The sequence below is a fragment of the Neofelis nebulosa genome, chromosome 1, assembly GCF_028018385.1.
Source record: "Neofelis nebulosa isolate mNeoNeb1 chromosome 1, mNeoNeb1.pri, whole genome shotgun sequence".
Lineage (NCBI taxonomy): Eukaryota > Metazoa > Chordata > Mammalia > Carnivora > Felidae > Neofelis > Neofelis nebulosa.
Window position 1 is genome coordinate 931979 of NC_080782.1, and position 25574 is coordinate 957552.

Consider the following 25574-nt stretch of genomic DNA (forward strand, 5'->3'; position numbering starts at 1 on the left):
GGAGCGAGCTCAGGGGGCGGGCAGGTGAGTTCACTTCGGGCCCCTCAGCCTGTGCATTCCCGGCCCTTTAGCTTCTGGGTCTGAGGGTCTTTGTGTGGAACGGGAGTGTCTGTGTCGCAGGGCCACTGGGCGCCTGGGGTGGGAAGTAAGACCTACCCAGCCGCGTGCCACGGTGGGGGGTCTGCGGGTCCCCGCACGATGCACGTGCCGGGGGCGCCGCTCGCTGCTGTGTTCCAACGCGACACCATGTCAAAGCGCCAGCGTGAAAATACCGCCACGGCTGGGGCTCCGACGACGGGAGCGCGTGGCCTTTCCGTGAGGGGGCCCCTCCAGGCCAGCCCGCCGGTTTGTGACGGCGGCACACGGGGCCACGCGCTGCGACGCGTCAGCAGGACGCCTGTCACCGTGACCTGCGAGTGCCTGCGGCGTCTCTGACGTGCCCGAGTCACACGCTTGCCTCTCCTTGGTCCCACCACGGGCCAGGCTGCACAGAACGTGGCACGTCGCCACAGAGAACACGCTGTGATATTCACGTGGCGTGCTGTGCTGTTCACACACATTTGTGGCTGAAGGGGCTGCTCGGCACATGGCCTGCCGTGGGACTGGCCGCCACGGGGGTCCATCCCTCGACGCCAACATCCGGGAAAGAGCGGGCGTGGCAGGCACGGCCGACCGTGGCAGCCACTGCTCCCGGCGTGTGGTCTCCCAGGTCCACCCCCGGGGCCCAGCTGGTGCGGGTGGCCGTGGACCCCCGGTCCAGCCACGACACGTGACCCGACTGTGACGCGTGGCTGGCGGGGGTGAGGGACGCTGTGCTGGGGGGTCCTCTCGCGCTGGACGGGAGGTCCGTGGCGACCCCACGTGCCGATCATGGGGAAACAGGCCCGTTATTTGGGAATTCTGGATTTCTGGGGAAGGGGACACTGATATTACTAGGTTTTTGGCGGTCCCACCGTAAAACCCCAAACCATAGGTATGTTTACCAGCAGACGTTAACTTAAACGTCCGACTTCTGTGTGCGTTTAACAGCACGGGAGAAAACTCCGGGCGGGCTGGTCGGACGGGCGTGGAGGGGTCGTTCCCGCCCTGCTTCCTAAGTCTCCAAGAGATGCTTCAAACATCTCAACATGTAACATCTCAAACATATAACATCAAACATATAAACATCTCAAACATATAACAAAGCAATATACACGGAAAGGCTGGAGGTTTTGCCTCGAAACCGCTCACAGGGCTATGGCCCCACCTCATCAAACAGGGAGAACAGGTCTTGTAGTGGGTCTGAGACGGGGACGCCCAGGTACTCGGCGAACTCGGGGAGGCCCACCCTGCGTCCCCCCTGCGTCTGGGCCCGGTCGGAGTATTTATCCAGATCTTTCTCCAGTGTTTCTGGTTTCAACCTACACACAAAGAGAAGGAAGGACATTTTTCGATAAAATTACAGCATGCTAAGAACAGGAAATGTACTCTTAGAAAATTCAAGAAAAGAGTGAAGTTGCTTTTACAACAAGAGGCAAGTTCGTTTAAAAAAAAAAAGTGTTCTAATAATTTTGCCTCGGCGTCTACGGGAACGAGGCCCCGCCAGCTGTGGGGACCCACCCTCGGGCAAGTGGGGGCGGCCTCTGGCCGTGCTGCGACGGTCCTCCCGGGAAGAGCCCGCAGAGACCGCTGCCGAGCGCTGGGGGTCTGAAGTGGGTATTTGGAAAACCCCCCAAAACCCTGAGAACAAGTCCTTTCATCTGCTCGACGGCCCCCGCGGCCCCTCCGCGCCCACTGCCGTCTCCAGCCTGATCACCAACAACTGCAGGGGTGGGGGCCCCTGCGAGGGCCTGACAGAAGTTTCCGGAAGCTTCCCGTCTTAGAAGCAGCATCTCGGCAGTGCCCTTCAGAGCTCTCCCGTCGCTGAGCAAACCACTCGAGCTTCGTCAAACCCGCCACAGCCTCGAGGGAGGGCCGTTCCGGGCTGACGGCTCGAGTGAGAAAAAGCAGACTCACCCCAGGCCCCTCACCAGCCGGGCGAACTCGAGAAGGCAGGTGTCCGCGGGGAGACGGAGCTGGCCTTCTGCCAGGGCCAGCTGGCAATCGTCATACGTGTAGTCGGTCACCGAGACGCCCAGGGCCCTGCGGGAGAGGAGGGCACCCCGTCAGCACCCCCCAAGCGGCACAGCAAGGAGCCCGTGCAGGGCGACCCCGGGAGCCCGGCGCTGGGGAGGGCGTGGGGCGGGCTGAGGGCGAAGCTGGCACCCCTCCCCTCCCCCCGTGGGACACGGGTGACATTCCTCATACACTCCCGGCTGCCCTAAAGCTGAGAGAAGGAAGAAGCACACAGTTACCCGATAGAGTTCACGGCCCTGCGGGACGTGAGTCTCAGTCGGTTTGCAAACATCTTAGTAAATTACAAGAAAAGGCGACCTTATCAACAGCCCGATCTCCAGAAGCCTGTAGGCTCCGTTCCCTGCAGCCCCAACATCACCCCCCACAGCGCTGTGGGAACAAAGAAGAAGTGGCAGGTAACGTCAAACTTCCTCGTGACCGGGGCGCCTGGGTGGCTCGGTCGGTTGAGCGTCCGACTTCGGCTCAGGTCACGATCTCGCGGTCCGTGAGTTCGAGCCCCGCGTCAGGCTCTGGGCTGATGGCTCAGAGCCTGGAGCCTGCTTGGGATTCTGTGTCTCCCTCTCTCTGTGCCCCTCCCCTGCTCACACTCTGTCTCTCTCTCTCTCTCTCACAAATAAACAAGAAAAAAAACTTGTAAAAACTGGACTAAAGCACACGAATATGTGAAAATTTCTAATAAGCAGATGAGCAGTTCTCAAGCCTGCCTCTCAGGGGCTCGTCACCCGGCCCAGCACTCTGTCCCTTTGGATCCTGCGGGCACAGCACAGCTGTCCCTCGCGATTCTGGCACCCGGCAGCCTTCAGGCAGGTGAAGCCGGGGAAGGCCGGGTGGGAGGAACCCACTGAAAATGCCCTCTGGGCCAGGACCCTTGTGGCTTCCCGAGTGCCCCCTCCCGTCCACTCCTGCATCCCCCCAAGATGGGGGTGTCTGGTGGGGCCCCAGCAGGACAGACGGACCCCGCCTGGAGGAAGGAGGAGAGGATGGGGGGTCTGAGCAGGGGCGGCGTGGTTCCAGAGCATCAGCCCTGGGTGCAGCCCTCGCCCCAGAGCCTGCACCAGTGTTCTCACGCAAGCCCACGTGGGCACCCACCACGTACGAGCCCGTAACCGGAGCCACGGGGTGGCGGGTGCTCAGCACGCCGACGTGCACAGAAAGGCAACGTGTCAAGTCCACACGTGGCACTAAACAGAAAAGCTTATGAGCAAACCCCAAATTTCAGTTACTTGGACCCTGGGGCCCCAGGCTTCGTGGCTAGCACAGTATTACCACGGTCCCCCTGCCAGGCAGCCAGCGGGTGCCTCCAAAAGGACACCGCCCCGCGAGGGGGGAGGGTCTCACCCGGAAGTCCCGCTGGTCTAACGGTGGAGAGGGGCCGCTCTCATCAGACTGACAGTGCCCTGAGGTCAGAGGCGGGGCTCAGCCATCCTAAAGACTTGCATCAGGCTTCTGAAAAATGTGCGTCTCCCATTAAAGGAAACCTCGATGGTAGAAAACTCACCAAGTGTTGGACCCTGGGCCCCTCCCCTAATGACGGAGAGCACCTCCCACCGTTCCCACAGCCTCTCGTGGCAAGACGGTCCCACGAGAGATCGTGGGTAAGGAAGCGGGTTCTGAAGCGGCTCTCCCACAGCTACTATGATCCCCGTGTGGGGACAGGAGCCGGAATGTACCCAGAGCGTCTTAGACTGTCCCTCAGGGACCCGGGCTGTTCCCAGGTGGGTCCGGAACCAGGAAGGGGACACCCCACATCCCCGTTTCTGGGTTCTCTGCCCTTTGCCACTCGACGTATGATGCTTGTCCTCCGTTAACAGGCAGAGTTTGTGAGATACTCATCAACATTAATGGCTGATTTATTTGAATGGGAATTAAAAAGAACTCACACCCGTCAAGCCTTCGATTCCATAGGAATTATTTACGGAGAGGCTGAACCAAGGTGTCACCAAACGCCCTGCCTTGAGTCACGCGCATCCTGGTGGCCAGCTGCTGCCTGTGTGTCCGGGATTCTGAGAGCGGGAGGGACACGGGCTGCCAGTGGCTGGGCACCCAGGGGGACCGGAGCCATCTGCTGGGCTCTGTCCCCAGCCTAGCTTTCTGAGGGGCGTGTGGACACACGGAGTTCGAATTTACGTGTGTTCAGGTTAGGGTTCTGCTTTATACAGTCCCACAGAATATGTTGCCACAGGGGTGCGATCTGTATACAGTGAGGGGACAGGGTTGACTTCACACCCAGGCCACACCAGCTCAGCAAAAGTGCCTGTGAAAACGCCTCCAAGGCCACACAGACCTCCCGCCGGGGACCCCGCGGAGCCCCTGAGCTCTGAGAACCCCTCCCGGGACCTCAGTGGCCACACAGAGGCAGCCCCTGCTGCCAGGGAGTAGAAGAGAGGAGGAGAGAGGAGACAGGACACGGGGGGAGGGGGTGCGGAGGGCGCAGGCTGATGTCTCCCCATCCACAACGGCCGGGAAGGATGTGGAAACAAAAGCGAGAAACTCCCTGAGGGCAGGCACACTCATTGCGGAAGCGCTTTATCTTCCGGGATTACGTGTACAATCCCCACACTTGACTTGGGAAGAGGGAGGAAGAGGGCTGACGGCTACTGCAGCGGTGAACAGAGAGCTGACACACAGGACAGCCCCGTGGGCCCCCAGGCGGTGCGGCCCCTCGCCCTCGGGCGCAGACCCGGCATGGGGCTGACTGGTTCCCACCCACGCGTCTGAATTCACCAAGTTAAGCAACGAAGCAGAGGCAGAACCGTGACCCCATGGCCACCGGAGGTGCGGAGAGAGTGGCCACGCACGCCCCCCGCCCGTGTGCACCCTCAACAGGCCCTCGCTCGCTTCTGCAGAGACCGTTTTCCTACGGCTCCTGGCTGGTTTGCTCCCAGGGCTCAGGAGGAAGCGGCGGCTGAGGGGCAGCCCCGGGCCATGCTCGGGCAGTGACAGGGGCACCGGGGTGGCGGCAGGGGCCTGCGCCCGGGGCGTGGGAGGGACAGCACTCACTGTGCCATGACGCGCCGCACGTTGCTGGCATACAGGGCCGGGTCCTTCTTCTCCTCGTCCGAGGGGCTGTACACGGGAAGGAACTGAGCACAGAGAAGGCCGAGTTACTTCCACGGGCGTCACCAGGCCACCGGAGGTGACGGTCGCAAGTCTGACACGATTAAGGTCTGTCAAAGCACTTTCCGTGAGAACCATCTTCAAAGTGGCCACGGTGCGCGTGCACGCACGCACGGACACGTGTGTGAACACTCACAACCCACGACTCCTCCGCAGGAGCGCCCCCTGCCTGCAGGCGCACTGGGTGACAATCTCACACGGAATCTTCCTCTACGGATGCAAAAAAGTTATTCGTGTGCCTTCCTCTCGAAAGGCCTCAGCTGGTGTTGGGGGTAACACGACAAACTATCTCCTCATGAAAAAGCACCAGATTTGACATCCGCTGCATTTTCACTTATGACAAACCGTCCCACGGAAGTGTGCATCCGCGTGAGCGGTGCTTTAAATGAGTGAGTCCCACGCTCTGCTGCCGCCCCACTGTGTGCAGGTGTCACTACGCCCTCTCTCTTTACCACAGACGTTTGACAGTACAAGGACATCCCGAAACCCCACCAGTCCTCGTCACGTGACTTCATTCACCCGGCACCGTGAACTGGACGCCGTGGAAGTCACAACAGGTGCTCACGGACACCCGTAAGCATGGCGTGAGTAAAGACACTTAGAGCGATTTCAAAAAGTCATTGTGTCTTTTGAACTCAGAACATCAGAAACGAGGGGTGAAATGGAGTTCACACCAGAGGCACGGTCCTCCGAGGCCCCTGCACCGGCTGCTTCCGGGCCACCGGCACACGAGCCACATACAAAGTTCTAAGGGGCAGGCCCGCCACCCTCGGACGTGGGCCGGGGACCCTTTGCTTCAGCCTGTTGTGATTAAGTGGCTTCTGTTCAGTAACAAACCCGGAGGCCGGCCTAAAGCCAGGCTCATCAGTAAGTTCGGTGCAACACGACAACTTTTACCGGAAGGAAGTTGTCTCGTGACACCCTCCACGCCACAAACGGGCCATCCCTACTCTGCGGTGCGGGACTAGCCTATTGGTTCCCTTCTTAAAAAGGAACCCTCCTCCCTCATGCACTTGGATGAAACATGCAGGCTGCACGATTGTGACTATTTAACAGAGCGGAGGAAACAGGAGTCGTGACTCGCGGACACCCAACGGGCTGCAAGCCGGGAGGCAGGTTATGCGATCCGACCGAACATCAAACAGAAAACGGCAGGACGAGGCACGTGCCACGTGACGTCGCCAGTATCAGACCACGTAAAGACGCCAAAACATAACTCACTGCGTATGCGCCAATTTGCTAACCGCGTTAAAAGACGGTTGTGGATTTTTAAAATCCTATCTGAATGGATTCAAAATCATGAAGAGACACAATGCGATTGATGAAAAGCCACGGGAAGTACCTCTAAGGAGCTACAAAGCAAGACAGATGCGTATAACACTGAGACACAACGTGACACTGTATAATATGTGCCGCGACAACACGTAAGTAACACCGTGTCTGTGGAGACCCTGACGTCGTACAACACATCTCCAGACACAAATATGACACAGTATCCGCTAATACCACGTCCACACAGGTAACGTCACGTTGCGTTTGCACGACACCAACACGATATTACATCTGTACGGACAAGGACGTAACAATGCTCAACTCATATCCGTAGAGTCCCCAGTCACATACTGTGAAACGCTGTATCCGTGTAGACGTCAACATACAACTTTACCAGCAGACGCCGTATCACATCTGTTGGTACAGACGTTAATACAACATTGTATCTGTATACACCCCAGTGAAGGTTGCCTAAGCTGTATCTGCACAGAGGATGACCCTGTGCGACGCTGTATCTGTATAGAGCCCGACGTGACACCGTATCGCGGTGCATCTACGCAGACCTCGACGCCAACACTACGGTACCCACCTTTATAAACCCCGACATGACATTGTAGAGGACACCGCATCTATACAAACCTCGATTTCCACTCGATTGTGAAACTGACAGAGCGTGAGCCACAGGATTTTCAACCTTAAAACGAACAAACAGATTTACAGCATTGGTTAAAGGATTCTCGATTTTGTTTAAACTACTTTCGATTCTGGAGCAGAACCTCGGGATGCCTTCCCCTGCAGAGGGCACCACTGTGCAGTGAATTCTTTCAGCGGATGCCGAGCCTCCCACAGCCTGACCCGAACCTCGCAGCAGTGAGGAGGATGGGGCTACCTTTACTGAACAGGGGACTTCCCTGTCCCTACTAAATGCACCGACCCTGCAGCTCTCCTTTGCCCTGCATGCCACGTTTCCCCTGTGTGTCCTCCAGCCGAGGACACCTCGCCTACCTGACACTGTCCCCCACCTGGCCGTCCCCAGTGACACGGACCTTTCCGGGCCCGGCCCTAGAGCTCCTGACCAGCATCACCACCCTGTTCTTTGCAGAAGTTGGACAAGGGGAACCATCCGAGTCCTGTCCTCGGGCCATCGCTCACCCTCCACAGTGGACAAGCGCCCTCTTAACTCCGTGCACACCCGACTTCTGCCCCATCACTGACACCCCCAAGCCTGACTGCCACAGCCCAGAGGAGCCCCTTCCTGCCTTTCCCAGCTTCCCTCTTGCTTCTTGCCACCCACCCTCCACACTCCAGCCCCCGCAACGCTATCACTCCCCCCCCACCCCTCGCCGGCGCAGACGCTGCCCTTTAGGGAGTCTTCCCAGCATCCCGTTCCAAATGCCTTGGCAAGGCCTGGGGGCCTGGCTCCACCAGCCCCTTCCCACCGCCAAACAGCAGCTCAAATGCTGGCGTTGTGGGGAGGCCTGCTGTCCTGGAGCCCCCGGGCCTGAGACGGGGGCCGTCCCCGCAGCTCCCCTCCCTTCCTAGCAGCTGCAGATGTCAGACGTGACGGTGGTCACCGAGCTGACAGGCGCAAGTGGGAAGGAGAGCCACTCCCAGTTACCTTCCCACAACGAACTTAGGTCCTGGACGCCAGGAGAGTGAGAACGGGCCAGGTTTGTACACCTGGTTTGCACAGGGGGCAGAACTGAACTGCTGTTGAACAGCAGCGGGTCACGCATCCAGACTTCCCACGTGTGCACAACGCAGGCCAAACTGCAGGCCAGTCGCTTGAGTGGCCACTGTGCTTTCTGGGGAGGACAGGACGCGTGAGAGCGCACGGTGTCTCACTTACGCTCCAGGTCCTTGCCACGTCCACGTGATGGTGTCCTGGGGGGCAAGAAAGGAGCAGGATGAGTCACAGCTGACCCAGCGTGTGCCCGCCCTCCGTCCTGGCCTCCACCTGCCCGTCTCTTACCAAGACGCTGGCGCCCTCTTCTTCCCCAGTCTGCTCTGGGACAAGGGGGCAGGCGGGTGGCTATCACCTCCGGGCCGCTCTAGACACACTCCTCTCCTCCCACGGCTCCAGGGCCGGTGAATCCCTCGTCCCCTCCCTTGTTCAAGCCGTCCCGCAGCTTCGGTCTACGGCCCAGGAGCCTGCCTTGTGCGGGCCTCGGGAGCGGTCCCTACCGCGTGAGGCGCGTTCCAACCCACACCCACCTGTACCCCCACTGCGGGGCCTGTGTGTGCCCAGCACCCCGAGACTTGTGGACGCCCCCCACCCTCGGTCTTCGCTGCTGTGCCAGCACTGGGCGGGGACGGACGTCAGAGGACACACACCCTGTTTCTACCCTGACGCCGGTCCCCCAGTGGGCTTTCTTCTGAAGTCCTTCCCACAGGCTGCTGAACACCCTCCCCTCCCCGACCCCAACCTCAGGGGCTTCTCCGGCCGCCGACCCCGGGGCCCTGGCCCACCCTCCTCCGCACAGGACCGGGTGCAAAGTGGTCAGTGGCGGTTTTCCGGGAAATTATGCAGCTGAAGAGGACGACACAGACCAACGAGAAAAGACTGCAAAGCAGCCAAGCTGAATGCTTCTAGAAGAACCCAGGAGAGGCAGTTTGCTTAAACTAAGTTGACAAAGCAAATTTAAGAAGTGGAAAACCTAGAATTCTACACGTCGATGACAGATTCTCTCTCAGACGCCGGCTGACGCACGCACCTCTCCGGTCACCTACCGCGAGACTGCGCCACCTGTCAGTTTCCGTGGCTTCCGCTTGTGACATTTACTCACTGGCCACTCTGGGGGCCTCTTTTGTGTCCGTCTGTACCTGAAGGCACGGGGTCTGGTCCAGCAGAAGGTGGGCCAGGCCCCTCACGCCCACAGACGTCACCCACAATCCTGCCCCCATCCGTACCAGCAACTCCAGACCCCACCGTGCCGCGACTGGGGAGTTTCTGTTCTGCTGTCACAAAGACACAGTGGGACAGAGACACAGCTCGGTGTGACAAACCCACCTCCTGTGTCCTCCGTCAAGAAACAGTCCAGTGCATCCAGTGCCCAGGCAGGGCCCAAGGACACGAGTCCCTGTGGCCCGGTCTCAGCTACGAGAGCCTGACGCCTGTCGAGGTACAAGGACGTCCCCCTGGCAGGGGTTCTGGCAGAAGTGAGATGCTCTTGCAGAGGTGGCAGCGGAGGGCACGGGGGCCTGTGACCAGAACCTGCTGAGGCTTCGTCCAGCTCCCTGCCTCCCCTGAGCTGGGGGTCCGTCAGGATCACCCAGGCACTCGGAGCCCCACACGCGCCTTCTTTTACTCTGCTCTGTCACAAGCAAAGACCTCTGCACGGAGCCAGACGCACGACAACGGCGTGTTAAATACCAAGTCACTTAGTTCCTTTCCCTCCTGCCGTCTCCAGCCTTTCAGAACTTAAGTACTCTTAATTTTAATGTTTCCCGGTAAACAGGCAGTGAAGGCTCCTGGGGACATGGGGGCCCGTTTCACATCAAACCATCAGACCGAACAGAGAGGAAGGGCCTCCGCTCACGACCCACAAAAACAGGACTTCACGCACGAATACTGAAGCGTTCTGGAATGTCGGGATTGACTAGAAACGGCGCCTGAAACGTCTTCAAACTCTCATTCCCAGGTAAATCACCGGAATCCCCGGGAAACACGCTCACCAGTTTGTTCGGGTACCGCAGAACCACAGGCTGGACAGGAACTCCTGGGATGAACGCACCTGCGGGGGAAAGGGCAGCGTCCTAGTTCCCGAGCCGCAGGCCCCGCACTGGCGCCTCTCATGCTGGTCTTGGGAGTTAATGTGAGCTTTTCTACCTCGCCCTCCTGGTCAGAAGTCTTATTAAGGTGCCTGAAGGGACCCTCAACATGGCTGCCAGCTGTGAAATCTCAGGGGAACCCCAGGCTCACAGCCCATCCCGCAGGAGCGTCTCCGGCCTGGGGTGTACTTTTGTGGGAAATCTGGGAGGCACCGATGGGAGCAAGGGCTCCCCTGCTTTCTCGAGGAGGAATTTCTCTGTGGAATTAAGAAAACTACAGGGGCGCCTGGGTGGCTCAGTCGGTCGAGCGTCCGACTTCAGCTCAGGTCATGATTTCACAGTTCGTGGGTTCGAGCCCCGCGTCGGGCTCTGTGCTGACAGCTCAGAGCCTGGAGCCTCCTTTGGATTCTCTGTCTCCCTCTCTCTCTGCGCCTCCCCTGCTTATGCTCTTTTTCTCTCAAAAATGAATAAAACGTTAAAAAAAATTAAAAAAAAAAAAACCCTACATACCAGGCTTGAAGGTAATTAGGCACGTCCTGTTGGTACATGTTCCTTCCGGAAAAATCATGATCTTGGAGGAATAAAAAGAAAAAAAGGTAGATCTTAGACATAATTCAGAATACAATCTATTTTCTCTGCTGCTGACATACTTCAGATGTTTAATCTACTCCGTTGAAACGGGTCAGACACAGGACGAAGGCATACCCGGACGGATTTCCTCTCCAAGCACAGGTTCTACCAAAGTCTGGAAGTGCAGACCTACACACAACACAGCCTCCTTCGAGTGTGCAAAGGGGTGTGCTCACGAGGGGGTGTGCTCACGAGGGGTGTGCTCACGAGGGGGAGTGCTTACGAGGGTGTGCTCACGAGGGGGGTATTCACAAGGGGGAGTGCTCACGAGGGATGTGCTCACGAGGGGGTGTGCTCACGAGGGGGAGTGCTCACGAGGGGGTGCTCACAAGGGGGAGTTCTCACGAGGGTGTGCTCGCGAGGGGCGTGCTCACGAGGGTGAGTGCTCAGGAAGGGGAGTGCTCACGAGGGACAGTGCTCACGAGGGGTGTGCTCGCGAGGGTGTGCTCGCGAGGGGCGTGCTCAGGAAGGGGAGTGCTCACGAGGGGGAGTGCTCACAAGGGGTGTGCTCGCGAGGGTGTGCTCTCGAGGGTGTGCTCACGAGGGTGTGCTCGCGAGGGGGAGTTCTCACGAGGGTGTGCTCGCGAGGGTGAGTGCTCAGGAAGGGGAGTGCTCACGAGGGGGAGTGCTCACGAGGGGGAGTGCTCACGAGGGGGTGTGCTCACGAGGGGGAGTGCTCACGAGGGGGTGCTCACAAGGGGGAGTTCTCACGAGGGTGTGCTCGCGAGGGGCGTGCTCACGAGGGTGAGTGCTCAGGAAGGGGAGTGCTCACGAGGGGGAGTGCTCACGAGGGGTGTGCTCGCGAGGGTGTGCTCGCGAGGGTGTGCTTGCGAGGGGGAGTTCTCACGAGGGTGTGCTCGCGAGGGGAGTTCTCACGAGGGTGTGCTCATGAGGCGTGTGCTCGCGAGGGGCGTGCTCACGAGGGTGAGTGCTCAGGAAGGGGAGTGCTCACGAGGGGGAGTGCTCACGAGGGTGTGCTCGCGAGGGTGTGCTCACGAGGGTGTGCTCGCGAGGGTGAGTGCTCAGGAAGGGGAGTGCTCATGAGGGGGAGTGCTCACGAGGGGGAGTGCTCACGACGGGGTGTGTCACGAGGGGGAGTGCTCACGAGGGGGTGCTCACAAGGGGGAGTTCTCACGAGGGTGTGCTCGCGAGGGGCGTGCTCACGAGGGTGAGTGCTCAGGAGGGGGAGTGCTCATGAAGGGTGTGCTCGCGAGGGCGTGCTCGCGAGGGTGTGCTCACGAGGGTGTGCTCGCGAGGGGGAGTTCTCACGAGGGTGTGCTCATGAGGCGTGTGCTCGCGAGGGGCGTGCTCACGAGGGGGAGTGCTCACGAGGGGTGTGCTCGCGAGGGGCGTGCTCACGAGGGTGAGTGCTCAGGAAGGGGAGTGCTCACGAGGGGGAGTGCTCACGAGGGGGTGTGCTCACGAGGGGGAGTGCTCACGAGGGGGTGCTCACAAGGGGGAGTGCTCACGAGGGTGTGCTCGTGAGGGGCGTGCTCACGAGGGTGAGTGCTCAGGAAGGGGAGTGCTCACGAGGGGGAGTGCTCACGAGGGGTGTGCTCGCGAGGGTGTGCTCACGAGGATATGCTCGCGAGGGGGAGTTCTCACGAGGGTGTGCTCATGAGGCGTGTGCTCGCGAGGGGCGTGCTCACGAGGGGGAGTGCTCACGAGGGGTGTGCTCGCGAGGGGCGTGCTCACGAGGGTGAGTGCTCAGGAAGGGGAGTGCTCACGAGTGGTGTGCTCACGAGGGTGTGTTCACGAGGGTGTGCTCGTGAGGGTGTGCTCACGAGGGTGTGCTCACAGCTGCTATGAGGCCCAGGTGCTGCCGCCCGGGGACACACTGCCAGTGCAGAGTGGGCGCCCACAGAGACACAGGCAGAGAAGGCACACAGACGAGGCCGTGGGCGGAAGGACCCGGGCCGGGCCAGAGCGGCAACACCACACATGCGGTTAAACTCCTCCCCGGTCGGAGTTGCAGTCACTGGAACTCACTCACGCTGACCCCGGCGACATAACATAAGTCTCCCCGACGCTGGAAAATACGGCTCACGTGGCCACGCGGCCACTCTCTTGTGGGGCAGCCCAGGGGCACAGGGGCCCGGCCCTTTGGGTCCCCACCGCCCAGCCCCACCTCTGAGTTCACATCTCTCAGGACAGACGTGCCGAACACGCGACTGTGCTACCTGTGGCCACTTTCCATTCGACTGTGCCCGCCTCCTGATCTCCTCTACGGTCTTCCTGCGGGAATCCTGGTCCGACCGGGACACGAACACCGGCCGGATGTACTTTATCAGAGCTGGAAGGGAAGGAGAGGCACTCGTGTGGGAACAGGCCACAGGACGGGAGGACGGGACAGCAGTGGACCTGAGGGGCAGGCTGCAGTCGAGTAGGAGGTGGGGGGGACTCAGTCCCAGTAGGAGGGGAGGACTCAGTCCCAGTAGGAGGGGGGAGGACTCACTCCCAGTAGGAGGGGGGAGGACTCACTCCCAGTAGGAGGGGGGAGGACTCACTCCCAGTAGGAGGTGGGGGGGACTCACTCCCAGCAGGAGGTGGGGGGGGACTCACTCCCAGCAGGAGGTGGGGGGGACTCAGTCCCATTAGGAGGGGAGGACTCAGTCCCAGTAGAAGGGGGGGACTCACTCCCAGAAGGGGGGAAGGACTCAGTCCCAGTAGAAGGGGGGAGGACTCACTCCCAGTAGGAGGTGGGGGGGACTCACTCCCAGCAGGAGGTGGGGGGGAACTCACTCCCAGCAGGAGGGGAGGACTCAGTCCCAGTAGAAGGGGGGGACTCACTCCCAGTAGGAGGGGGGAGGACTCACTCCCAGTAGGAGGGGAGGACTCAGTCCCAGTAGGAGGGGGGGGACTCAGTCCCAGTAGGAGGGGGGAGGATTCACTCCCAGCAGGAGGTGGGGGGACTCACTCCCAGCAGGAGGTGGGGGGACTCACTCCCAGTAGGAGAGGGGACTCACTCCCAGTATGAGGGAAGGAGGACCCATTCCCAGTAGGAGGTGGGGGGGACTCACTCCCAGTAGGAGTGGGGAGGACTCACTCCCAGTAGGAGGTGGGGGGACTCACTCCCAGCAGGAGGTGGGGGGGCTCAGTCCCAGTAGAAGGGGAGGACTCACTCCCCGAAGGGGAGGAGGACTCACTCCCAGTAGGAGGGGGAGGACTCACTCCCAGTAGGAGGGGAGGACTCGCTCCCAGTAGGAGGGGGAGGACTCACTCCCAGAAGGAGGGGAGGAGTCACTCCCAGTAGGAGAGGGGAGGACTCACTCCCAGTAGGAGGGGGAAGGACTCACTCCCAGTAGGAGGTGGGGGGGACTCACTCCCAGTAGGAGGTGGGGGGAATCACTCCCAGTAGGAGGTGGGGGGAATCACTCCCAGTAGGAGGGGGGAGGACTCACTCCCGGTAGGAGGGAGGAGGACTAACTCCCAGAAGGGGGGAGGACTCACTCCCAGCAGGAGGCGGGGGGGCTCACCTCCAGTAGGAGGGGAGGACTCAGTCCCAGTAGAAGGGGGACTCACTCCCAATAGGAAGGGGAGGACTCACTCCCGGTGGGAGGAAGACTCACTCCCAGGAGGGAGGAGGACTCAATCCCAGTAGGAGGTGGGGGGGACTCACTCCCATTAGGGGGGAGGACTCACTCCCAGCAGGAGGGGGGAGGACTCACTCCCAGCAGGAGGTGGGGGGACTCACTCCCAGTAGGAGGTGGGGGGACTCACTCCCAGTAGGAGGGGGAACTCACTCCCAGTATGAGGGAAGGAGGACTCATTCCCAGTAGGAGGTGGGGGGGACTCACTCCCAGTAGGAGTGGGGAGGACACACTCCCAGTAGAAGGGGGGAGGACTCACTCCCAGTAGGAGGTGGGGGACTCAATCCCAGCAGGAGGTGGGGGGGACTCACTCCCAGCAGGAGGTGGGGGGGCTCAGTCCCAGTAGAAGGGGAGGACTCACTCCCAGAAGGGGGGGAGGACTCACTCCCAGCAGGAGGTGGGGGGACTCACTCCCAGTAGGAGGTGGGGGGACTCACTCCCAGTAGGAGGGGGGACTCACTCCCAGTATGAGGGAAGGAGGACTCATTCCCAGTAGGAGGTGGGGGGGACTCACTCCCAGTAGGAGTGGGGAGGACTCACTCCCAGTAGGAGGTGGGGGACTCACTCCCAGCAGGAGGTGGGGGGGGACTCACTCCCAGCAGGAGGTGGGGGGGCTCAGTCCCAGTAGAAGGGGAGGACTCACTCCCAGAAGGGGGGGAGGACTCACTCCCAGCAGGAGGTGGAGGGGACTCACTCCCAGTAGGAGGGGGAGGACTCGCTCCCAGTATGAGGGAAGGAGGACTCATTCCCAGTAGGAGGTGGGGGGGACTCACTCCCAGTAGGAGTGGGGAGGACTCACTCCCAGCAGGAGGGGGGAGGACTCACTCCCAGCAGGAGGTGGGGGGGACTCACTCCCATAAGGGGGGAGGACTCACTCCCAGCAGGAGGGGGGAGGACTCGCTCCCAGCAGGAGGGGGGACGCACGCCCACATGGGGACGGGGAGCTCACTCACTTCCCCATATTGGGATGTTTCTGCTCTCTGCCTTCATCACGATGGAGGACATCGTCATGGTGACGGCGATGGCGTCGAAGTAGGAGGAATGGGGTGCCAGAGTGAGGATGGAGGCCTCAGAGGGTGGGGCCCGCTGCCCCTTCACCACCAGCCAGTGGAAGCCTCCAGCAAACCACATGGCGCGCATGATGGCCTTGAGCAGGACGTCCACGACCCTGCAAAAGAAGGTGCTGTGGTCAAACCGAAGCAGGGCGGGGGGGGGGGTCGCAGGTCGGCTCCGTCGCGGCTTGTGAGCGTGAGGCCGGCCCCGTGCACGTGGACCCGACCCGTCAGGCCACCCAGGGTGCCGTCCAGGCTGATCCGAAACGTGCACCGGCCGGAGGAGGGAAGAAAACAGGTGCTGTGCTCTCGTCCCTCTGTGTAGATGTGCAACAGTGTGACTTTGTCAGGACAACGGAAGCGGCCGTGCCACGCTCCACAGCAGTGTAAAGACAGAGTCCCGACCTCACAGACTCCGGGGCCGCAAGCACTGGGAGGTGACGGACTTGCATCCTGAGCATGCAGGTTTTAAAGAAACATCAGCCTGCTAAAACACCCGAAATGCAATTAAAATCAGGAGCGAAGTCAGGCCGAGACCAGGAGCAGAGGCCTGCGGTGAGAAACCACGGTCCCACCTCCCTCAGGCTGCCCGTGGTCCCAGGACCAGATGCCACGCTGTCAAGCCTTTTCTAGAGGAGATCAGGTGGACGATGACTTTGGAAAGAAAGTAAAAGTCAGCCTAGATGAACTGAATTTGCTTCCTATTTAGTTTCAGATGTACGAGAATACAGACATTTTGAATCTGCACATCCTTCCGTCGTCATCTCTGACCAGCATTTCCACGTCACCGGAACTACACCGGGGCCAGTGGCACGGGCTGTCCACGGCGAGAAGGGGTCACCTCTGTGCGGACGCAGATGACAGGACTGAGCGACAGAAAAGAGCCGGAAATCTCATGGGACGGATCCCCTCAAGAGAGTTCTGGAAGACGAGGCCCGACGGCTCTGAGCAGCAGTCCCTCACGGGGCCGCCTTGAGCCGCCGTCGCCTACAGGGGATGAACAATCCCGGTGTGGCTGTACACCAGCTGGGGGCCGGGCTCACACATGCCCACGACCGGGTGCGATCAGTTGCTTACGTGTCCAAGCGCACTGCTAACCGTGTTTGTGTGCGCGTGTGCCACTTTTCCTAACAAGATCACGTGCAAGAATCAGCCGGCCGACACCTGCGGATGCGTGAGGAAGGAGGCACCGGGCAGGCTGTGGCGGAAGGGGAGCCAGTCCCGGGAGGTCGGGTGCAGGAGAGGGGGGCTGGTGGCCAGTGGGGACCAAATCCTGATGCTTCTGTGGGACACACACCCACCACCCCTCAGGCCAGCAGGCCAAAGGGCACTAAGCAGAAGCGGGCGGGGCGGGGGCGGGGGGTGGGCGGATGCACCACCCGTGACGATTCTCTGAGATCTCGGGGAATGCCATCCCAGGACACCGCCCACTGGGAAGAGCAGGCCTGCGGACGTGGAGCAGGCCTCCTGGCCCGACGCCTCCCGGCCAGGCTCAGGCAGCAACGACAAGCCTGAGGTGCCCGGAGCGTTTCCTGGGAACAGAGAGGCAGGACACAGATGTACACGCCCAAGGGCATTCTTGCTGCATCGCCCGGGCGGGAGCCCAAGAACCGGAGACGTGAGCACAACCAGCCCCGTGATGGAGAAGAGGCTGACCAGGGGAGAGGCTGCGGTCCACACCGTCCTCGAGCTGTTAGAATCCAGAACGGGGCGCTGTGAAAGGAGCAGAGGACGAGGCAACAGTGTGGCAAATCCAGTCTCTCGCTGCAGAAGCAGCCAGTTCCCTGGGAAGCTGAGGAGTGAGCAGGATTCCCCCGGGAACAGGCAGGGAAGAAAGGATGGCACTTTGGACACGAAAAATTTAACACGAAACCACAGACTCCTACAACTTCCTTCGAGAATTTTTCAAATTCCCAAGGACGGACAGAAGATGCCCAAACTTCAGAAGAGCAGATGGGCTACCCGGGCACCACGGCACACTCACATCTTCGCAACCCTGGGGACGGAAGGTCTGGAACCCGTCGTCTGCGCCCTGACAAGCTACCCGTCAACACCGAGGGGAAAACAAAGACTCCCGGACATGAAACGCACCTCAGTTTCTCCTGCTTGTCCTCTGAGAAAAAACCCCGATGCTCCACAAAATCTTGGAGAAAAGAAACAAGGGAAAAAAAGAACCCCAAACCAGGCTGAGGAGACAGACGATGCCCCAACCTGCAGAAAGTCACTGCACTCAGCAGAAGAGGAACGTGTGATGGGGGGCCGGGGGCTCGGGGACCCCCAGGAGGAGAGCATCATCGCAGCGTGGACACGAGGGGGCAGAAGTGCAGGCTATGCTCGGGCTCAGCATCCCATGAGCAACAGGCGAACGAGAGTCTGTAACTGGAAATGAGGTTCGATGGGGTCCTAAGAGCGGGGCTCTGGCGCGATGGGACAGGTGTCCCGTGAGAGACAGACCGGAGCTGCCCGCCAGGTGAGGACCTCGAGAGAGCACGTGCGCAGGCCAGGAGCCGGATCTGCCCGATTCCAGCCCCCGCAACCTCGCGCTGTTCCCCAGCCTGTGGCACGTGGCTGCGGTGGCCCAAGGGGACTACCACCGGCCCTTCCTAACCACGTGAGTGGGCCCAAGAGGCAACGCCAAGGACCATCCTCCACCGCTGGCCTGCTGGTCGGGTTTTGCAAGAAGATGGCCGGTTGTTTCCACGACTGCGGTTGGAAGTGTCTTGTGAGACTGCTCATTCCTCCCTTCCCTGGAGCCCCAAGGCTTTTCCTTTAGCAAGTCCGAATGGCAGGAGCTTACATTCGGCAAAGACCCTCCCCGACGGAGGAGCATCAGCCCGCTCAGACCCGCACGGCTCTGCAAGGCGTAAAGCTGCACACCTCCCAGCCGACCCCACGACTCTCCCGCACAGGCCCGTGCGCGCTAATCCGCTTCCTCCTAACTCCTGAGTCCCTGGATCAGGCATCTCGTCTCCACGTTCTCCTTCAAGGAGTTCAGTGTTGATGGTACTCGTGTTTTCCCTCCAGCACCAGACCCAGCGCAGGGCTGTGCATGGCTCGCTCGCACACACACACACACACACACACACACACACACACACTCGTGTACACACCCACATTTGCATGTACACATGCATTCACATATATACATATGCACGTGCTTGTATACAAACACACATGCACACATACACACATACATACCTATACATGCAAGTATACATGCACATGGTTGCACATGTGCACACATACGCATGCACACTCATGCACACACCCACATGCGCATACACACGTGCACACATTTGCACACATGCACATACATTCACACGTACATACACATGCACATGCTTCTACACACATACACATACACACTCTACACACCCACACACGCATATACACGTGTGCACATACACACCTGCACGTGCATGTACATACACACAAATGCTCACACACAACACACGCTCACTCACAACACACGCCCACACATGTATGTATGCATGTGCTCACACGCTCACACACACACATACACATTCATACATATATGCACACGCACATGCTTGTACACACACACATGCTCACATACAGGTACACATATGCACGTGCACATGCTTGGACACACACACACACATGCTTGCACTCCCACACAGGCATGTACTCATGGTCAGACACATATAAACGTATACACACTCATACACGTGTGCACAGTGACGTGCGGTCTCCATGGACACAGACACCTCTACTTCTCGCTGCCGAGGACACTTCTCAGGCATGCTCTGGGCACACAAGGCACCTGGGAGGCAGTGGCCCATCTGTCATCGAAGGAGCCACGTGGAGCCGCACGGGGTGGGCACGGGGAATGGAGAGCAGCCCGGAGTCCCGTACTTTGAAAACACAGAATCTAGGGGCGCCTGGGTGGCGCAGTCGGTTAAGCGTCCGACTTCAGCCAGGTCACGATCTCGCGGTCCGTGAGTTCGAGCCCCGCGTCAGGCTCTGGGCTGATGGCTCGGAGCCTGGAGCCTGTTTCCGATTCTGTGTCTCCCTCTCTCTGCACCTCCCCCGTTCATGCTCTGTCTCTCTCTGTCCCAAAAATAAATAAAAAACGTTGAAAAAAAAAAATTAAAAAAAAAAAAAAAAAAAAAAAAAAAAAGAAAACACAGAATCTGCACTGTGTGTGTGGACAGAGGAGGGGATCCCAGCCCAGGGACAGAGCTGAAGAAGGAAGGAATTAAGACAAAAATGCCAAGAAGTCGTGTTAACCTATCATCACTCAAACCTCAAATTTTTAGTCAAATCACTTGTAATTTGTCAAAAACTACAAAAAATTCTGCTTTCTAGCTATGGATTCTCAACCTAGCGACACTGAAATTCTGGTTTCTATTCGGTGTAGATTTTGTTTGATTACATATTTGATACTAAATCCCTGTTTTAGGGCTAAAACATTGAAAAACACCCTCCAGGTTAAGCAAGCTCTTCAAAGAGAATTAAGAAACCCAAAAAGTCAGAACGAGGACCCCAGAGCCAGTGATGACCCCAGTGGACAGGAATGCCAAGCAGCTGTCCCTCTCTCGGGACCTACTTCCTGGCGTCCCCGGGCCAGGGGCTGTGCTGGGGACAGAATGTGAACAGGTCACGGCCTGCCTTTGGGACCTCTGGGAGGGAGACAGACTGTGGCTCACTTGGCATCGATGATGGTCCAAGAACGTGAAACACGGCAGGGGGTGCACACAAAGACCCTGTGTGAGGGGTCCCCCAGGCACCTGGACCGTCCCCAGGCATGGCCACACCATACTCCTCACCGGCTCAGCAAACGCTCGACTTGAAATTGGCCGTCTTTGCCCCGCATGTCAGTGCCCTGTGTGAGCACGACAGGTGCGTGTCGGGACCACGGGCGCCAAGGACCCGCCAGCGCCCGCCTGCCGGCCGTGGGCATGGTGTTCCCGCAGAGCGGAGAGCAGACACGCTCCCGGTGCGGGAAGTCGAGCCTGTCCCTCAAACCCCTTAAGGCCCAGGAGCGAATACCCTGGGCTCCGTCCGCCCTGGCGACTCCACCCTCCTGGGCGGTACGCAGGTCAGCGGGTGTGGCTGGGCTCCAGCAGAGCTGTTGGTAAACCGAGTGCAGCTGGACCTGGCGTGTGCACCTTTCTGCTGACCCCTGTGCGGGCCTAGTAGTAACTCTTTCTGAACAGACCGTTCAAGGGCCCCGCATGGCTGACGAGAGGCGTTAGGGTGTGGAGAGCGGGGAAGTCTCCGGGTTTACGACAGAAACGACAACTTCCAGGACGCTGGAAATACTTCTCGAAGTCCTCCTGACACTCGCCACCTTCATTTACTAATGCGTATACTCTGCGAACAGCTTTAGGAAGAAACAAGAAAATACTGTGATTTCATTTAACTTCCTGAGGTCCATGTTGGGTCTCTGGCTGAGACGTATTCACAACTCGTCCGTCTACAGACGGCTCTCCTTTGTTAGTATCTGGTGAGCAAACACAAGGGACCTTCCAGGTGTTCGAAGCAGGGAGGGTCGCTGGACCCTGCGGAGACCAGACCAGCGAGAAGGACAGATGCCGGCCGACACACAGCCTCACAGGGCTGGGGACACGGAAACCCGCGGGGAATCTCTGTGCTGAGGACACGCCAACAGCAGCCCGGCCCCGAAGGACCCCCTCAGGGCAGGGGTGGGGTGGGGGCACAGCAGGGGTGGAACCGGCCACTCCCCGAGGGGAAGGGGGCACGTGGCCGGCGGTGTCCCGGCCGGGAGAGGGCAGCCTGGCGTGCTCCGGGCCCAGGCGGGGGAGGAAGGCCGGAGAGGCCGGGGTACGCGGTGGCCCTGCAGACGGGTGACTTACTTCCGCCACGAGGCCGGGGACGGCTCGGGCTCCCTCTCCGAGGACCCCAGCGTGGCGAAGAACGTGAAGGGCCAGGCGAGCAGCATCGCGATCAGGACAAGCAGCAGCCGGATGGGGAAGAGTGTCAGCGTCATGAAGGCCATCTGGGAAGACAGAGGCGAGGTCATTCCAGAACCGGAGGACTCCGCATGGGAAGCCAGCCCCGGAGCTGGCGTGGAAATGCCACGCCTGCCCTCACACGTGGCGGTAAGTGGCCAGGACGTCCTGCTGAGGCTCTGGGCTGCACCGCCGTCCCCCAACCCCGGTGCCCACAGTCCTGCACCTGAGCCCCTCTGGGGCCGGCCCCGGCACACGCCTGAGCCCCAGCACAACCCGAGGACGCCTCTGCAGTGCTGAGGTTCCCCGCGGTGAGGCAGATGTGGGAGCTCAGGGAGCACTGGGGACTCCCGTGACTCTCCAGCCCCAGGGCATCATGGGCGGGAGCCCAGCAGAGAACGGGGCACAGCCAGCCCACCTCCAAACGGGCAGTCTGGTCGGGGTGACACCATGGGAGGGGCTCTGTGGGGATGGGCACATGGTTCACCAGAGGGGTCAGGGCAAGAACACGGTGGACAGATGGCCATTCCTAAAACCAAGCGCCCGTGCGCACAGAACCAGGCTGTGGTCCCCGCCTGGGGGCACACGCCTGGGGACACACGCGGTCTCAGAGGGCCAGCATCTCAGCAATCAGGGAGAAAACAGGGCAGGGGACAGATGGCAAAGCCTAAACTTACAAAGGATTGGTGATCAACAGATGCAACTTACAATTATTTGCAGTAACACACGCTTCGAACGTGTAGGTTTCGGCGCAGGGAGGACAGAAAAGACAGGCCAGGAGAAAGTGCACAGCGACGTCTCCCAGCTCCCGGCCGACCGGCTGCACGGCCCACGGCCGCCCCCCTGCTCGTCCGTTACCCACACTGGACGGCCCTGCGGTTTCTCTGCAGGCGCTCCCGGGTCCCCTGTCAGGAGCAGCACCGCCCAGCAGGTGGGAGACAAGCCGTGTGTGTGAGTTTAAACTGTCTAGTGGCCCCACAAGGTGAGGAAGTGAACGTAGCACAGACATCACATCTGCTGTCCTGTGGTTGATGCTGGTGACGACGTTTCCCACCAAGCACGGACTTGCTCTGGGCTCTAGCAGATGTGCTTTGCTGACGAGAAAGTACCTTCCCGCCCCTGGGTTTCTGGGAGTTGGGTTTGCTCTACGTCACGAATGGGTGAACGCGAACCCGCTGTCCTTCCTGCTTCTAGTATTTGTTTGCTCAGCCCGCGTCCACCACATGCTGCTTTTAGACGTGAGAACCTTGGTCACAGCGCTGGGGTTTCTTTTTTTTATGTTTATTTATTTTGAGAGATAGAGAGCACAAGCAAGGGGGGCAGAGAGAGGGAGAGAGAACCCCAAGCAGGCTCCCCGCTGTCAGCACCGAGCCCCGCGTGGGGCTCGACCCCACAAACCGTGAGACCATGACCTGAGCCGAAACCAAGAGTCGGGGATTTTTTTAAGGAACTGCTGAGTCTGCTCACCGATGCATCGCTGGGTCGAGTCGGGGGCAAGCCTGACCCACAGCTTCCCTCCGGCGGATCCCGTGGCGTGGCCCCCTCTGCACACCAGCGAGCTGCCTCTTGGGGGAGTTTCCACGGAGATGCACACACAAGCACTGTTCTAATTTGATTTTTATCGCTTACCTAGGTGTCCCACTTCTTGTGATCCTTCAGTGCTTCTGCTACTGAGAAAATCCTCTCTGGGAGTCCCCAGCAGGTTTTTTCTCCCCTAACCAATCTCCCACCCCGCAAGCGTCTTCAAGAGACCTGAGAAGCTGCCCGTGGCACTCTCCCGTGCCTCTCGTCACCCTGCCCTGCCGTGTAATCAGCATTGTTCGTGCCCTCTGAAACTTTTCTGCCTACTCTGACCGGTATTTTTCTACTCTATCAATCTGTTTACTGAACCAGTTTTGGATGGGTTTACCGTCCCTGTGGCCAGTCAGTCGGTCGTATGAATTTTAGCTCCTACAGGCACCCCGCTCTTACTCTGACTCTAACATCCCTCTTAACTTCTTGAGGTAAAAGCACAGAGCAGTATTTTCAGAAGTGTCCCGTTTCCCACTGCCACACTGAGAACGCCCAGCTTTCTCCAGCCCCACGGTAAGTTCCGGACGGCTGGCTACGGGCGCCCCGGCCGGCCTTTACACCTGCTGCCCGCGCGGGACGGGCCGAGGGACGACCGGGCAGCAAAGCACGTGAACAGAGCCCGCCAGGAAGTATTCACACTGCGAGGGTGCGGCCGCGATGCTGTTTGCCCGCCAGTGGGCCTACCCCCCGCTCTGGGTCGACAAAGACGGAACCACACGGGTTCCTGGAGGGCGTGGGAGCGCCAGCCCCGCCCTGTGCCTCTGAGAACCGGGGACGGGGACGGGGAGGGGGACGGGGACGGGGCGGCGAGGGGTCCCCGGGGGGCGGCGCCCCGCTCCCTCCAGGGGTGACCCAGACCCGCCCGGTACCCCGAGTCAGGGCATGTGTGCCGCTCCTCACGTTGTTCCCGTGGGTGGCCAGCAGCTGTTGGACCCGGGACACAGCACGTGAGTGACCACAACTGACTGTGACGACAATTCGCACACCTCTTACACGCATCCCGAGAACACCACCTGGTTTCCGAGTTTCACGGCGAGCTGGGAGGGGGCGTGTGAGTGCCCAGCACGGGCCGAGGCCCTCAGCTCACAGACAGGGCTCCTGCACAGTGTGGTGAGTGAGCGTCACAGGCCTGCAGTGACCGCCTGGCTGGGCCTGAAGGACGGGGAGAAGGTGGACACGGGTTTACGAGGGCCACGTGAGCGGCTTGGGGAAAGCGAGCACCTTCGGGGGGCCCATGGGGTGCAAGAGGGCCCCGGCCACCTGGGCTAAGACCCCGTGTGTTTCCCGGGCTGCTCCCCAGGACCCCGTGACCCTGCCTTGACCTTGCCCCAGCACTGGGTCCACGTGCTGTCCACTGGGCTCAGCCCTGCCCCGGAGAGGCAAACGGTCCCCAGAAGGGGCAAGACTTGGAAGGCTTCCTACAGCCTCTTCCAGAACGTTCTGTGGGCTGTGGCCACTTCTCCTGAATTCCAGGCTACCGGCTGGTTGGACCCTCCTGTCCCCTTGCATCTTCTGGCCCACCTGCGTCCTTCCCAGGCCCGGCCACCTCCCGGTGCCCTCGCTGTCCACCACACCCTGTGCCCAGCCTGTCGGAGCACACTCAGAGTTTCCAGCCACAGGACCACAGGCAGGGCAGCCGTGTCAGCCACACGGACGTTCTCAAGTGTGCTGGGGCCGAGGAAACGCATGCTCAGAACGTCCTGGCTGGACTGGAAAACAAACAGGGCCACAAGCAGACGAAAGGGGCCAACTGCGCGGTTTCCGGGCAGTTCCGGCTCAACGTTCGGGAGGCACTGTAATTAGCGACCAGGCTGGACACGGTATTTCCTTCCCGGAGCCAGCGGGGGGTGTCCCATTCCCCAGTGGGAGTGCGCTGGGAGGCAGAGGGGGGCCCCGGGGAGAGAGCGGGTCTCCGCTCCCCACAACCTGAGTAAGACCCAGCTCTGTGCTGGACTCCCTGGCTGGGGAGTGCCCGCTCCCACCGGAGCCCCACTCAGGGCGGCCCTGGGCCGGAGGGCGGGGTCAGCGGGGCCTCGGGGAGAGAATGCTACCCCCCCCCCCCCCCTCGCCCTGTGATGGCACAGGGCGGGGGCCAGGGCAGCAGTGGCACACGGGGAGGAACGCTGCGGACCAAGCAGGAAAAGGCTGCTAACACGGGACCCGCGTCCCCTCCAAGATGCTCCGAGGGCTGCGGCCTGTCCCTGTCGGGAGCCCCAGTCACCCTCAAAAGTGCCAGGCCGGCCCTCCCATGAGCTGAGGGTTTAAAAGCCAGTCCCAGGGGCGCCTGCGGTGACAGTCCCTGGCTGAGTCGCTTCACGCTCCTTGGAAGCTGGCTTCGATACACGGTCCCGTCGGAAAGGGGTCCCCAGGAACAGACGCCGCCCTCCAGGTTCACGGTTGCCCTGAGTCACAGAGCAGCTGTTCCGGCCCGGTATGCTCTGTCTGGAGTCCCCGCTGGAGCAGACCCAGGCGCAAGGAGACCCTCACGGCCGCCTGCAGGCTCCCAGCTCTATTTCCTG

General features: G+C 60.3%; 1 protein-coding gene across 3 annotated transcripts in view; it reads right to left on the bottom strand.

Moving 5' to 3' along the window:
- The window catches only part of LPCAT1 (lysophosphatidylcholine acyltransferase 1), a 45263-nt gene that overhangs the window by 5407 nt on the left and 14282 nt on the right, over positions 1–25574 (bottom strand). For all 3 annotated transcript variants that reach the window (XM_058712584.1, XM_058712661.1, XM_058712708.1), the window contains exons 2-11: positions 21388–21530; positions 15449–15663; positions 13086–13198; positions 10786–10846; positions 10180–10238; positions 8354–8388; positions 7144–7198; positions 5116–5198; positions 1996–2121; positions 1247–1400 (exon numbers count right to left, since the gene is read on the bottom strand). In XM_058712584.1, the coding sequence (XP_058568567.1) occupies positions 1247–1400; positions 1996–2121; positions 5116–5198; positions 7144–7198; positions 8354–8388; positions 10180–10238; positions 10786–10846; positions 13086–13198; positions 15449–15663; positions 21388–21530 (1044 nt within the window). The remainder of the gene's footprint in view (positions 1–1246; positions 1401–1995; positions 2122–5115; positions 5199–7143; positions 7199–8353; positions 8389–10179; positions 10239–10785; positions 10847–13085; positions 13199–15448; positions 15664–21387; positions 21531–25574) is intronic.